Source organism: Ambystoma mexicanum, chromosome 5q (assembly GCF_040938575.1).
Source record: "Ambystoma mexicanum isolate Mex_15411 chromosome 5q, UKY_AmexF1_1, whole genome shotgun sequence".
In the NCBI taxonomy this organism is placed as follows: domain Eukaryota; kingdom Metazoa; phylum Chordata; class Amphibia; order Caudata; family Ambystomatidae; genus Ambystoma; species Ambystoma mexicanum.
Window position 1 is genome coordinate 835,666,422 of NC_090933.1, and position 16,203 is coordinate 835,682,624.

General features: G+C 43.6%; 2 protein-coding genes across 8 annotated transcripts in view; one reads left to right on the forward strand and one right to left on the reverse strand.

The window, feature by feature from the left end:
* LOC138497699 (uncharacterized) overlaps positions 1–10,902 on the reverse strand; it is a 192,391-nt gene extending 181,489 nt beyond the window's left edge. The window contains exons 1-4 of one of the 6 annotated variants that reach the window (XM_069621315.1): positions 10,464–10,589; positions 6,506–6,679; positions 5,973–6,121; positions 4,394–5,063 (exon numbers count right to left, since the gene is read on the reverse strand). In XM_069621315.1, the coding sequence (XP_069477416.1) occupies positions 4,930–5,063; positions 5,973–6,121; positions 6,506–6,612 (390 nt within the window). In that variant the 5' untranslated portion in view covers positions 6,613–6,679; positions 10,464–10,589 and the 3' untranslated portion in view covers positions 4,394–4,929. Of the gene's footprint in view, positions 1–4,393; positions 5,064–5,972; positions 6,122–6,505; positions 6,680–9,015; positions 9,509–10,463 lie in introns of those variants that run through there. The other 5 variants (XM_069621317.1, XM_069621318.1, XM_069621319.1 and 2 more) reach the window with 5 other exon arrangements.
* OSGIN2 (oxidative stress induced growth inhibitor family member 2) overlaps positions 1–16,203 on the forward strand; it is a 265,522-nt gene that overhangs the window by 206,288 nt on the left and 43,031 nt on the right. The gene's annotated exons all lie outside the window — the stretch shown is intronic.

A 16,203-nucleotide genomic window follows, 5' to 3' on the forward strand; every position in this document is an offset into this window, starting at 1 on the left:
ACGTTAAGCACCAAAAAAACTGGTGACTTCTGGACACTTATTAAGAAACCAGATAAGAACGTGGACAATCAAATCGTAAACGCAGTGAGTGAAAATGCGTGGGTACAATTTTTTGAAAACTTGTTTATGGCTCCGGAACATCTCCCACTGGCGGCCGAAGGACCAGTTATAACACCTTGGATCGATATTTTATCGATAGACGACATAAAAAGTGCAATCCTCAACCTAAAGAATTCTAGAGCCCCTGGTCCAGATGGGCTATGTTAACATCGAGCTAAAACAAAATCCGGAAAAATGGGCTATTTTCATCAGCTCTATCTTCACTCAATGCAGACAGACAAAATCTATTCCGGCGTCCTGGGTCACTGCGGTGGTTGTGCCGATTTTCAAGCGAGGCAATAGAGAAGAGCCGGGTAATTATAGACCTATTGCCCTACTAGATATAATAGGTAAAATCTTCGCAACTCTCCTCCTGCACCATTTCCAAATTTGGGCTAGAACCTCTCTGGCCTATGATTCTTTCCAAATGGGATTCCTAAAGAAAGGGAGCACGTCAGTCAACATCCTAATCCTCAATCTCATAAAAGCCAAGGTAAAGCAAGGGTCTCCTACGGTGTTCCTTGCGTTTGTAGACTTATCACAGGCCTTTGATAAAGTTGACAGGCGGATGCTGTGGAGCAAACTTAAAAAATGGAACTGCCCAATGGAAATATTAGACCCTGTGATGGCCCTGCACACCAACACGACACTAAGAGTACATTTAAACAACCAAGGCCTTCTGTCTAAAGAGATAGCAGCGGAGAGAGGAGTTAAACAGGGCTGCCCTCTGGCCCCGGCACTATTTATTGCCTTTTTGGGAGATATAAAAGACTCAAACACCTGCTAAAGCGTTCCCTCCCAAATTGGGTAAGGTAAATATATTGCGTCTTCTCTACGCAGACGATTTGATATTACTAGATCAAACCCAAATTGGCTTACAACGCCAATTTACAAATCTGGCGCAATACATGGAGCGAAGCAATCTGAAAATAAACAAAACAAAAACGAAAATAGTGATCTTGGGGAAAAGTGCGAAGATGACCCGTCCAGGGTACAAATGGGTGTTGGACAAATCTGAAATCGAAGTGGTCCATAGTTTCAAATACCTAGGAGTTCAGATAGACCACTCAGCAAAACAAGCATCTATGCAGACCATCCTTTGGGGAAAAGCAAAAAATCTTGCTGCTCAAATGAAAGTCATCGACAGAAAATATGGCAAATTTTCATTAAGTCCGGTGATAGCATTCTACAAAGGGAAAATTGTCCCAACACTGACTTATGGCATGGGGGCAACACTGAGCATGCCTAACGACATCTGGCGGAAGCTAGAGAGTTATGTCTGGAAGACGGTCCTAGGACTCCCAAACTCAGTGTCAATGGATCTTATCAGAAGAGAGCTGGGACTACTCTCTCTGGAAGCGACAGTGACCCAAAGCGCAATGCAACTTTTCAGGAACACTCTAATGACAGATAGTCCACCCATATACAAGATCATAGCAGCAGAAATAGCAAATCGCCACTTAAGTATTCTCAACAAATGGACAGACAGGCTCAAAGAAAAGCTTTCTGAGATCGCATGCACAGAAGAAGATTTGAAAATAAATCCAGCAAGAGTGAAATCTAAACTCCAGGCTCAAGACTGGATAATGACCCTGGAGAAAGCGCATGCAAACATACTGACAAGAGATCTTCCACCTAACTTTAACAGACTGAAGGAGCCGGTGGCATACTGCACGAAATTCCCAAACAAACATCTAAGGAAAATGTACATGAGAGCGCGATTTAATCTTCTGCCGACACGTGAAATCATGGCGATCCGGATGCAATCCAACGACAAAACTTGTCGGCTCTGTAAGGAATTATCCAAATCAGAAACAATAAAGCATCTCTTACTGCAATGTTCAGAGTTGACAAATGTAAGAGCCACATACCTACACAGCCTTCGTACAAACCATTTAGAACTGCTTGAAGATGAAGACTCAACTTGGTGGAATAGGTTGATGTCAGGGGAGAAAACAAAGTGGACTATAGCGTCTGTAAAAATCTTGGAAAGCGCTTTTGAAATGATCACCCTTCGATCCACCTTAGTGATCAATTCTGAAGACCAAAGTGTGAGGGAGTTACCCTAACAAGAGACTGGCAGCGATACAGCTCCCCTGGCGTTCTCTCGCCGATTACTGTGTGAAAACAACGCCTGTTGCTCCGGTATTTTCTATTATGTGGCTCTTTAGAGATGAGCAACAAGAGTTTTGTAAAAATTGCTAATGTAATTAAATACAAAGTAATAAAAAAAAAAAAAAAAGTGCAACTTAACCATAACGTCCCTTTAACAAAGTTCTTTCACTATATATGTATGTATGTATGTATGTATGTATAGAGAGAGAGAGAGAGAGAGAGCGAGCAGATGGAGGTTGGGTTTCTTTTGAATATTCCATACATCGCCCCAGAATTGATTATCAAACCAAAATCGTACATAATGTAGGCTTCTGGAAGAATGATAAATACATAAAATTGTGACTCCTGAAATGCTGGCCTTTCCGAAATGGGAGACGAGTTCGTAGCTCATTCCAAAATGAGATACTTGTGTAAAGTTCAAGGAGTAAATTTACATGTACCCAGGGAAACCATGCATACCAGATGCAGCAAGTGTGCTATGTGGGTTGCAGGCGGATCGGAGTGTTACTGAGGGATGTGTGGTATCAGAAAGTAATCTGAAACCTGAAGAGTTAGCGCATGCCAACTGATTGGTCAGTACATGTGCAGTGAATTCTACAGTCACACACCTCAGTCATGGGTCGTTTGTTGTCAGATCATTGCAGTACAATGTGTTCTTCACCACAGTGCCTAAGGATACTACAGTTGGAGGGCTAACACTGTTTCATGTATATGGTGCTTTATGGGAGGGGAAACATTGAGTTATTCCAAAGAAACACATTTCCTATGAATCCTAATATAGAGTATCTCCTGAAACATAAGGCAGCACACAGTCAAGTTGAATATACAAAAGGATAATAACACAGTGAGTGACCTGAGTTTGACAGACGGAGATGTATACACATAGAAGACATTGTAGTGGACAGAAAGGGGATTGATAATTGTGGGCGTCTCTATAGTTGCCATCATAATATGGTTAGTGACGCTTAAAATAAAGTTACATAACAATTCAACTGGATTGACAGCCATGAAAAAGAAGAAAATACGGGTGAATGGGCCACATGATTTCTAGCCTTGGAGGTTAGTGGGTCTGCAGAGTCGTCATGTTTTGATCAGTGTCCTCTGCAGAAAAGGGGGGTAACTGAGTATTTTGGAGCTGAAGAATTTGTGCAGTATTTTCAGTGTGTAGTTTAACATTTGACACCAACACTTAATATTGGGGGTTGGGAGGGGCAGGGTAATGGAGCAAGTCCGATTTGCTAAGGCCACAAAAGTGCTAACATAGCTGCAGGTGCATGAACATGGCCAGATCTAGAAAAAGAACGCACAATTAAGAAGCTGAACAGCAGTGCTTTGTGAAGGAAAGATGCATAGCTGGCAGAGTGATGGGTCTTGAAAATAGAACACTAATTGTTTGTGCAAAGCAGGAAAGGGGAAGGAAGGGTAAAGTGAAGTGCAACATTATTGGCAAATTGTGCTAAGCGGAACGCTGCTCAAAGGTAGCAGAAGGGGAGAGATGGGTGCTGGAACGTTCTGGCATGTGCTGACCAGTGGTAGTTGGTTACTTTTAAAAGCGGTGGGGGCGTAAACTTAGCGGGTTGAATTTGTAAGCGATCGAGCCTGACCCATGTCAAGGGCTGTGCGGCCAAAATGTACAATTTACTGCCAAACCTACCCTACCAAAAAAATCTGGATTGAAAATGGATTGCTACTGGATTTTCCCAAACATTTAAATCCTCTTTAAATCCTCTTTAACTCCAGAAACTCCCATTGTACTCAGTGGATTGCTTTTGGCTTCATGCACCCTGAAATATGTTAATTAGCAATCCTCAGTGGAATGCAATCCCAAAACAATCCAAGCAATCCAATCCCCAAACAATCCACTAAAAATCCAAAAGCAATCCAATCCCCAAACAATCCACTAAAAATCCAAAAACAATCCAATCCCCAAACAATCCATTAAAAATCCAAAAACAATCCAATCCCCAAACAATCCATTAATAAATCCAAAAACAATCCATTACCCAAACAATCCAAAAACAATCCAATCCCCAAACAATCCACTAAAAATCCAAAAACAATCCAATCCCCAAACAATCCACTAAAAATCCAAAAGCAATCCAATCCCCAAACAATCCACTACAAATCCAAAAGCAATCCAATCCCCAAACAATCCACAAGCAATCCAATCCACTAAAAATCCAATCCTCAAACTATATTTATTAAAAAGAGGCAGAAGTTCAGTTGGACACTGTGTACATAGCACAAAAACACAACTGTAGCAATCCCAAACACGGGTGCTTTACAATTTAAAAATAAAGGGTGAGAGGGGCCCCAGAACCAGTCTGGTGGGGTCCAGCCCAGGGAGCAAGGGTGAGGGGGACACGGAACCAGTCCAGGGGGCTTGGGGGGGGTCACACGAGTATACAGGCCCAGCCAAGGGAGCAAGCAAGTCCGGTGGGGTCCAGCCCAGGAAGCAAGGGTGAAGGGACCCAGAACCAGTCCAGAAAGTCACACGAGTATCCAGGCAGTAAGCAAATCCGGTGGGGTCCAGCCCAGGGCGCAAGGGTTGGAGCGGTCCCAGAACCAGTCCAGGGAATCACACGAGTATCTAGGCCCAGCCCAGGGAGCAAGCAAGTCCGGTGGGGTCCAGCCCAGGGAGCAAGGGTGAGAGGGGACACAGAACCAGTCCAGACAAGTATCCAGGGCGAAGCCAAAGAGCAGGGGAATGCAGAACTACACTTGTGTAGAAAAGACGAGGTTTAGCTCCTTCATCCGGTAGTTCCCAATTTTATTTTGGGGGGCTTTTCTGTACTCTGATGCAGAGAGTACTGGAATGCCAATTTCCCTGGCTTGAACATGGATAAATTCTGAAATGCAAAAAAGATGTATAAAAAGTTTGAAAAGAGCAATCAAAGTACTTTTTGTTTGTTTATTTATAAAGTGCACCAGACCCAAAGGTATTGGGGCACAAAAAGCAAAATAGGGCTGTTCAGCTTAGGTTACATTGCTGTGTGTTACAGTACAATATATGATAAACAGTGCTGGCAGATATCATACAAGTAAGCAAATGGTGGCAGGAGGCATCAGACAATTATATACAGTAGTAGTAGTGGTAGGAAGTCAGATGTCATGTTCCTTAATCCAAGACATGTCTTGGTGGGAGAGAATTCCAATTTTGGGCTGCTTTGACCAGGAAGCTATTACCACCTGTCTTCATACGTTTGAATCTGGGCACTCGAAGTAGGTTGGCAGTGGCTGTTCTGGAGGGGTGGTTGGTAGATTGTCCCAGGAATCTAGTGGTGAGGTACTGTGGGGTGGCCATGTGTAAACATTTATGAGCCAGGGAAGCTGATTTGAGGAAGATTTTATCTTTAGTGGAGAGCCAGTTATTGCATCTTCTGAGGTCAGATATGTGGGCTTTTTTAGGAATGCTCTCTCAAACATTATTTTGTAGATCTGAATTTTGTTGGTGATATATTTGTTACACCCTACATATAGGGCAATACAATAGTCCAATTTGGATATTACCAGGGCTCTTGCTAGTATGATGCAGTTATTGGGTGTAAGGAAAGGCCTAGCTGCTCTAATTAGCTTGCAGGTGTAAGTAGTAGCGGAGGACATGGAGTTTACTTGTTTTTTGAGTTTTAACTTCCTTGGCTACTGTAATGTTATTGTGTCTATGATGAAGTTAGAATAGGATGAAGTTAGAAAAGAGAAACATTTATTTCATAGGGGCACAAATCAACTTTTGTTTAACTCTAATGGCACTTACTTACCTCTGATGCTTTTGATGGACCAGGGTTGGGATTTGGATTGGGGAAAACTTTCTGTAGCTCCCGCCTCCGCCTCTTTATCCACTGAAGGGCCAGTTCCAAGCAGTGCACAAATGCTACCTGCTGACGGGAATCCACTGTGTCCCAGTATGCTGAAATAATAGCACAAATAATATTACACATGTTAATACAATGCAGTTTTTCAAAGCACATACCGGTTAAGCTTTCCACCATATTGTCATCTTTGTCTATCGGGGGCCAATCAACCTTCTGTTGTCCCTGGTCCATAATCTCCAAATGACGATTCCATGCTCCCCCCTCAAGACACTGCTCATGTCTTCTTCACAATGGGCTATGTCCTGGGGCACGTGAGCACCGGGGGACTGTAATAATGGTGGTGGTGGTGGGCTACACAAATCAACTCATCATAAACATTCCTATATGATTCTTAACAAATACCCCTTGCATTATTGAAATACACCTTGAGAAGCTACGAGAGATTCAGATGGCCGGCATAGTATCAACTAGTGACTCACAACAACTTACCACCCGACAATACAATTGTTCCAGAGTAATCCTTTTTCATAATCGCATCTTTTCCGTCGTGGTCCAGTTCTACAGTATCAAAAAAGGCACGAATCATTGCCAAGCAAGTCGTCAGTAATAAACTGCAAATCCTCTCTTCCCAAGCACTGAATGGTATCGGTGGTCTGAAAGACACCCAAATGTTAAATACCCAATGCAAGGCACAAAATAGTTTTCTAAATTTGAAAACAGATATTTAATTTCAACTATTCGCTGATATAAACTTTATGAAAAATAGCAACTAGTAATGCATGCTATTTGAGCAAGGGGGGAACAAAAACAACAATCTTACTAGGCCCAGTGACATTGAGAACGCGCAAGTGCATGGGAGAGGGAAAGGGGAAAGTGCATTGAGGGGGCGGGAAGTGTGGAGCAGAGTAGAAACAGATACATTATAGAAAATAAATAATAAAAGGCAACAAACAGTGGCAGTGCAGCCAGCAAGTGGCAAGTGCTGGGTTAAGGCAAGTGCTGGGTTAGGGGAGCAGACAGGTTATGCCTGATAAGTGCATGAAGAAAAAGAGGGGGGGGGCAACTGTATGGTACCCCAGTGCAAGGGGTGGCCCGCAGGCAGTTTTGGGTGGGTGACAGGTACCAGGACTTGTCTAGAGACCTCATCAGGTGTGACGGGGAGAGGGAGGAGAGGAGAGAAGAGGGGGGCCAAAGAGATCAATTACAAAACAATGTGTGCACCAGCAAGATCAGTCTCTAGTATTGCATATGAGAAAACAGTCACAAAATGGCTTTCTACCCACATCTCGCACACACTCCAAACTCACTTCGCACTACCATGGAACTTCAGAGAGATTGCAATGTGTATGATTTACATATTTGTCCCTGCATTTATGTTCAGCTCTCTTTTGTGGCATATTTGAGTTAAGGATGCTATGTTTATAATACTGCTTAACTCTATATAACACCTGATTATTATCATAATAACATTTCTACCAACAATGCTGTACACTGTTGTGTCACGGGAAGCGATGAAACGCAACCTTTCACCTCTTGACAAAACAGAAGTGGCATCACATAGCATTGTTCCTAAATACAATACGAAAAATATGGTTACACTATCACCATAATATGATATACATTTCATACAAGAATGGATAACCATATGTATCATTAATATCAGTGTGTATAGGCACATATTGCCAAATCGCTGTGAATTCAAGTAGATGTCCAAGGCCAAATGATAATGATGTGTTAAGCACTTTTCCTTAAGCGCATTATATAGAACGAATATACATACAATATCACACACATCGCTACAGCCAGTGCTCAACCCACTGAGCTATCTTACCGGCTATAGCAAAATTAGTAATTATATGTCTGAATGTTCTCAAAGTGAGAAAGCAAATTGCACTCTGTAGTGGATACCATTCAACTGATAACTGATTAAACAGCAGGCCATTTCATCTACAGGTGTGGTGCAAAGCTGGCCACGTGTCAAGCCTGCGTGGAGCTACTTTTCAGGCTTCAGTGGTTGGCAAAATAGGGAAAGCAGTGCACTCACAGGACATCCCGTAATCTGGGCACTCGTTACCTCATACATGCAAACATCCTGAACCCTTTAGTGCTGCCTGTTACTTTGCAATCCAATCACTCAACTGGTATTACATGAAGATAAAACGTGATTAAAAGATTTAAAAAACACATAGCTGGTGAAATATGCAAAATAATGATGATATGATGCATCTGAGTCAAGTTACACGAAGACGTGTACAGAATCACTGTGGCAGATAGTCACCTCACACACAGTAATGATAGTTTAAAAAAAAATGGTACACTCAAGATGGAATGTCGTGTGATGAGACACATGGCAGAAAAAACGTTATGCATACAACTTACGAAAAGTTAAATGAGACAGCAGGCATCACTCACAGGGTAAGCTACCAGGAGAGGTAGAGCAATACAGAAGAGACAGGAAGACAGAGAGAGTAGAAGAGATAGCAGGAGCCACCAGGAGAGACGGGGCAAGACAGCAGGTCACAGGGAGACAGCGCAGAAGTGACAGCAGGTATCAGAGAAAGAGTAGAAGAGACAGCAGGAGTCACAGAAGGAGCCTCCAAGAGAGAGAGCAAGACAGCAGAAGAGACAGCAGGTCACATGGAGGGAGAGCAGAAGACACCGAGAGGGGGCAAGAAGACAGAAGAAGTCACTCACAGGGGAAGTTACTAGGAGAGACGGGCGCAATACAGCAGAAGAGACAGCAGGTGACAGAGAGAGAGCAGAAGAGACAGCAGGCCATAGAGGGATAGATACTGAGGGAGAGAGGGGCTGCACGAGAAACCTTGTAGAGACAGCAGAAAGAGAGAGAGACCGACAATTGCCAGAAAGAGAGCCAGCAGGGAGACAGCTGGAGGCAGAGAGAGCTAATATGGGAGAAAAGAGAGTGCGTGAGATACACAACCGGAAGAAAAAGCAAGAGGCCGGTGTGTCTGAAGAAGCAGTAACTCACCCCAGCTGCTGACAGTGACACCCGGAGCAAGGTGATCCTCATGAGAAGAGAGGCTGCAGCGGCGTGCCAGAGGGAGCAAGATGGACAGGCAGCAGGGCAATATACAGAAACAGATCAGAGAGACAGGCGAGAGGGAGCGCAGGATACACGGCAAGGCTAGCAGGAGGGAGGCTCGAGGCACTCCAGAAGCAGGGACAGAGTGACAAGCTTAGAGGAAGTCTGAGGATAGGATACACTGCAAGAGAGGGATTATGAAAATGGAGAAAAGGTGCACGCAATAGCCAATGGGGCACAGAGTGAGTATGAAAGGGGAACATCAATAGGAGAGTGAGAGACTGCTGTGTAGAAACGGCAAGATAGCGAAACAAAGTGGTTAATGGAAGCAAATAAAAGACACACTTTGCTTCTCCCCAACTGCCCTCCTGCCTCTCTTCTCCCCCAACTGCGACCTACAGCCATCTGCCTCAACTGTTCCCACCTCCACATCCCTCTTCTCCCACAACTACCCCCTTCTGCCTCAACTGCCCCACCCCTCTTCTCCCCCCCCCCAACTACCCCAGACCTTTCTCCAACTACCTCCCTTTTTGCCCCCAATCTGCCTCAACCCTTCTCCCCCATACACCCCATCTCCTAATCGCGCACACACACAATATCGTCTAACCACACAAAAACTCCCACGCATCCAGCTACTCGATCACTCCCTTGGCGCAGTTGAAGTTATCAAATGTACAATATGAAACACCCTAGGTCTCCAAATATGGGCTGTTGCTAGTCAATCGGAGATATGGCAACTCCTGTTAAATTAATACAAACTTACATTATTATGGCGCTTAGAAGCAGCTGAAATCATTTGGCAAGCGCTTTAGAAAAGTAAAATTATTGCTTCCTTTATTTCAGAAAAAGATGTCCTTAAGTCACAGTACTTTGGGTGGCAACAGTGTTATTGTGAACGAAAGTGCACGATGAATTAAGAGCTCAAATTAACAAACAGATGCAATCTTTTAAAGTCATACTAGCACCGAAACCGGAGCTCCATAAGCCAGCATCAATACGTGTACTTAGATCCCCTTCTGTGTGAGCCCCTCTTTGTGCTTTCGTGCTTGCCATTTTCATTCTCCTCATATTCTGTCCCCCTTTTCACACCAGCTGTGTTCAAACATGCTTTCGTTCAGTCGATCGCATCACTCTGCAGATTCAAGCATTGTTACTTCGCTTAAGCCCCAAAACAAAAAATATGTTCATCCAACACCACGTTTCTTGTTGATCAGCAGCGATCGATCGAGGTAAGAAAAGCGCTGCAATTGCTAATGGCCGCGTGTGTACAATTCAAAGCAGCATCTGCCGTAAGTTAGCTTAGAAAGCACATCTATGCAGCAAAAGTCATCCCGGCTCCCCAGAAACAAATGCACCCCTGGCTGTCCAAAACTGTTCCAATTCCCTGCAAATACCTCAGATTGCTCTACTTTTAAAGGATTCCCACACCACAGTTTGTCCACACGAAGCTGCCGCCATTGTTTAAAGCAGGACGGGAAGTGACCTTCGTCCTGGAGGGGCATGCCGGAAGTCGGCTTTTTTTTTGTTGAAACGTCAAGAGCTGCACTTTAAAGCTGCTTTCCAGACAAAAAAGAAGGATGATGGCACAAATAACACATTTGAGACACACTGCTGGGTCCACGTGCTTCTCGAATAAATGTGTTCTTCATACAATCAATGCTTTAAAGTTTAGGAAGCCTGAGACAAAAAGCTGAAAAGGTAGCTCAGTAGGTTCAGTGACGTTAGTAGAGATCTCACATGTTTAGAAATGCCTATAAATAGTATTCCCCTTTTGCAATGTCTTTTGAAATATTTTGTAAGGTGTAGCTTACAATTATTAATAATTTTTTAACAACTAAGGCAAGTCATTTTCCCAAATGCTCCATGGAGATCTAACTTGCCAGCACCTTCACCACCCAACTCCTCCCAATTATGGCCACCAAGCATCTCACTAGCAGCTCACCCCAATACCCTCTTACCACCCAAAGTCACCCAATATCTCAACCACATATCCCCACCACCTATGGTAGCCGGTTGAAGAAAAAAAACACTAGCCACAAACTTAAAAATAGGACTACACTCCCAATATACCCCCTCACAACCCCCATGTCACTGTGGAACCCCACAGTAAATAATGACAATTTCCACCACTGGTCCTGGATTCAAGCAGTGCTGATTTGGCTGTGAATGTGAGAATTCTTAATTGTGATCTTCATTACTCCTAGTCATGTTCTTCCTCGTCACAGTACTTATCATTGAGGCCCCGTCTCCATTAGAAGGACCCTTCTTCCATCTTTTTTGTTTTTCTGCCTCTATCCGTCATCACGTACATTATTGTGCCCGCCCATAAGCCTGTAGTTCCATACTTCATAATCATATGGACCCAGACATCTCCACTGGGCCGTATGCAGTGGATTATAAGTACTGTAACGAGCAAGAACAGGACTAGAGGCAATGAAGAGTATGGTGGTTGTGATGGTTGTCATGTGGGTGTGGTTTGATGAGGAGATAATGTGGTGGTGATATTGATGTAATGTCTGATGTGGTTGTGATGTGGGATGAGAAATCAAGGGGTTCCCCTTAAAATGTGTCCTCAAGGGACAATCAGGCAGCTTAGGCAAAGGCAGTTGACCTAATTATTCTCTCACTTAATCTCCCAGGGCACATATTACACAGCCCAGGGGGCCTTCCAGACACTTCCATGGATACGTGATTGAGCACAATGCATGACCAGCTTAAAATGCATGCTGTTTGGGGCTCCCTTGGCTAAAGAGGGGAAACCCCATCTGAGGAGCCTGTGGGGTGCATATATTATAATGGAGATATGTGAAACCTCCACTGAAGGAATCGTAAGACCGTGAACAAAAGCCAGCGTGTGTTGCAGCAGATGTCAACGGTACACAGGGCCCTCCTCTGCCGAGAACCAAGTCGGGGAGAGAAGTGTGCCACTGTGGTACCGGCCTTGACTCCAGAGACAAGAAAAGCCAAGTGGTTCATCACAGCCATTGAGTCGAGGGGAGAGCCAATAAGAAACCGAACTGTGTTGAACAAAAGTAACCAACTGCTAATTGATAAAAGCACAAAGAACTGTTAATGCGAGAGGGGAAAACGAGCTACAGAGGTGTAAGGCACCACGTGGGTGCTCACTCAGAAAACGCTGGGCGATTACCCTCTGGTTGAAACTACCGTTAACAGAAAGCCTTGGGAAACGCGAGAAAGGTGTCAAAGTGGTCATGATATGATATGGCATTTATAATGCACCTATACACAAGTGTTTCAAGGCGCGACGAGTCAAGGGAGGGGGAACCTAGGGAAGACAAACAGCGATCCTACTAGGCCAGGTGTCATTCAGATTGGGCAAGTGCATGGGAAGGGGGAAAGTGTGGGGGGGTCTAGTAAATCCTCATACACCAGTCTAGTAAAATCCTCTGTACAGTTGAAAGTCTTTGATCGGCAGATGATTGTGAAGCTAAGGAAAGTGAATCCTGCATCATAAGAACTGTTCAAGGAATTGTGTGATTGATAAAGTTGGCAAGAGTGAACCCGACAGAGGGATGTCCACAGTGAACTGTTTAAAAACACATTAATATTCATGAATATCACAGAAGAGATTGTGTTGAAAGCCGTAGTGAACCCAACAGAGGGAGGTTAACATTCGAGAAGGGTCTGAGCCCGGAAGAGGGGGGATTCAGGGGTGAAAAGGCATCACCCAATGTGCAAACAGTAAGGAACTTTTGTTTATTATGTTCGGAAAATATCAGGTCCTCGTAGGCAAGAGACTTTTGTAGAAAAAAGATACTTAACCACCGAAGGCCCTGATACCTGAGAGCAGAACTGTAGTCTCGTGCTGGGGAAGCTCGAGCGTGTGCTTTGCTCCAGATTCCCGCTTTGTGCCGTGCTCAAAACGTGGGGAAGGGTGACCCCGATTACTGCATCCTGACTTATTATTTGTGAACATGTCTTTCTTTACTGTGAATCCTATCCCACACTCTGTTTGTATTTAGCGTAAGGATTGGCAATAGGTTTTTCTTAGTATAGGCCCTTTTATTTGACAAGATGCCAATATGACTGCCTTATTATTTGATGGTCGTAGCTTGCTATCATCTTAGATTTAGGTTTAGATCAGGCGATTTTCCAACCCACATATACAGTTTAATAAACACCCTTGAACTGTGATCACTTATGTCTGTCTTTACTATTGCCACCATGAGTTCCTTACAGTAGGTAGACAGGGCAGTATGAATGTGAATTGGGGAATATGACAAAGTTCATTAGCCTATTATCATTCATATAAAGCGAGCTTGACTTTTTATGTCCAGTGAAAACATTTCACATAACTTGTACTGAAGTAATAGAATTGTTGGCAGCAGTGACAGAATAGCGCTATGTATTTTTAGTTTGCTTATACATCCTATTTTGTTATAGAACTCTGGTTGGACATGCTTCTATTTTAGATTCATTGAAGTAATCCTGTTCCAGTTGCTTATCTTACCAGCTCACATTCTTGGGAGGATAGCTCAGTGGCAATGTGCTCGCCTGAGAAGCAAGACGACACGGAGCAACACAGGTTTCATCCCCGGATCCGCGCTTAGAAGCCTCTGGGTATTAAGCGTGTTATAAATAACCTATCATATCATATCATATTATTGCTTTCTGGGAGAGTACAGACTGGCAGGAGCAGCCTTATTCACCTATATGATTGGGATCAGTGCTATCATTATTCACCTATATGATTGGGATCACTGCTAGCATTATTCACCTATATTAATGGGATCACTGCGAGCTGTATTCACCTATATGATTGGGATCACTGCTGGCCTTATTCATCTATATGATTGGGATCACTGCTAGTTTTGTAGTAGTGTGCGGGCTCAGTAATCATTTTAGACAGTACTCTTTGCTGTACTCCTGTAGGCCAGTCGTTATTACGTCATAGGCACCAATGTAAAATAAGTGGACTGATTACTGTATAACAAATGTTAAGGTTGGATAATTTTGACTTAGTTCATGATTGGCTCCATGGCAGGCTCTACTATTATGTGTCTTGAGTCACGTGGTTTGGCAAGGGTGTATGAGCTAATTAAAATGATTATTTTTGACTACAGAATGTACTTAGCGGCGCATTCCCCTACATATGTGTTAGTCACTTATTTCTGTGGCATGTATGCTTTTTAAGTGTGATTCCTGTTCAATGGTTTAACACTTTTACATTGGGTGTTGCAATTTAAATGATCATATCCATATTAAGCTTTTTACATGCAATTAAAAAGAATGCCAAAAAGGTATGCTCAGCAAAGCATTAAAAAATCATTCAGCACAAGTGCAACTAAGCAAAAGCTGAATGACAATCAGTATTAGTCCGCAAATCGTGCATGTGCCAGGCCAGCTCATAAATCAAGCTAGCCTCGTGTGCTGAGAGACGTGCACTATGAAATAAACGAGCCTAGAAAGGTGCCCACCAGCCGGGCCCGATCCTTCCCTTAAGGCTTGTGATGTTCAGCCGCTGGCCCACGCTCGATTCCTCATCATTCGCCATTGCTACAATAGACATACCATATTACAATAAAAAATGACTTAATAAAATGCATTTTATTTTTCTGACACTTGGTATAATCATATCATTTCACCATTCACCAAAATAGCTTGCGCTTTTGCGGTCCGTTGGCGTCTTGCCTTGTGTTGTGCCACATTGCCTAACAACGTGCAACTATTTCATCCAATATAGTGTAAGTAAACGGAAATATGATATTAATGTGAGACAATTATCTATATAATGCCTATAAAAAAGCCAAAAACTCTTGTCTTTGTCAATACGCGTTTTAACAGGACTTCAGCGCAAGTACATGCAAGCTTCTTATAAATCAAGTGGCTGAAGGCACACTTGGCAAAGACATTTTTGTTACACCAGATTAGCTTTTACAACTCTGATTAAGGCATTACATCTCAGAAGACTGTTTAGAAATTGCACTGGCAGGCGTTTACAGTGTGAAGTTTGATGCTATTACTTAATAGAGCCGTCACAAAGAAATCCCTGGAGGATGTAATGCAGGATATATATATATGCAGGCTTTAGATTCTAGTACAAATGGACAGAGAGGGGCAATTAGAGAGGTCAAGAGGACGAAGATGAAGTGGGAGATTGGAAGAGTAATAAGGGTTTTGATGGTCAAAAGAGGTAGGGTCTGGGAGTAAGTTAGCAGTTAGAGCGTTAGTATGTGCTCGCAGATGCGCCCTGGGTGCTCACAGAGCCAGTGCCATTACATGCAGATCAGGACGTGTGCCCACAGATAATGATAATGATGTGTTATTTATACGCAGATACGTCCTCAGTGCTCAGAGGATGTGCTGGTGCATGCAGAGTAACTCCCTCCAGGAGCCCATTAATGTGTCCTAGCTGCCAAAGGCAGTGCATGGGCACCCCAAGTGGCAAATGTGCCAGCAGATGTGCCACAGGTGCTCGCAGAGCTAATGTAGGTGTATGCAAAGTGAGAAAAGGTGGTCACAGAAGTTGCTGAGAGTTACACAGAGCAGTGTCAATGCACACATAGTGGGTACAGGTACCCACTGATGTGGGCTAGGTGTGTACAGGGGCAAAACCTTTGCACAACTAGAGAGTGCAGGTGCCCATAGAAGTGCCCACAGATGTGTTCTCTCGGTTCACAGTGCCAGTAGCGGAGAATGTACAACTTTGGTCTCAGACTGCTCTGCGTCAAACGTAACATAAGCAGCACACCTAGTCTTGCTGTTTTCTTCAAATTCTGATGTTTTAGTCCCTATTTTAAAGGCAGGACTACAAGTACCAGAATGCAATGAAAACCTGAACTGTATGTAGCACTTACAACTGACCTGGGGCAACTTAAAATCTCTCGCTCAGTGATTACCGGTAGTCACAAAAGTGCCTCTGTTGCCCAAAGCTCAGTGAAGGAGCTCTGAGTGAATACAGGGCATTGCAGCCAGCACCGTGGACAAGAGCAATAGGTGGAGGGGATAAGGTCTCTGCCCCTATTATTTAGGTAATATTCAATTTGCTGCCCCCTCACTCCCGCCAACCATTTGAATTTTAGCCTATGGCAAGGAGAAGCCTGGACACTGTGTTCAATAACCAAGTGCTGCTGCTTAGAAACCTTTCTGTTGTAAACTGCTTAATCACAAACA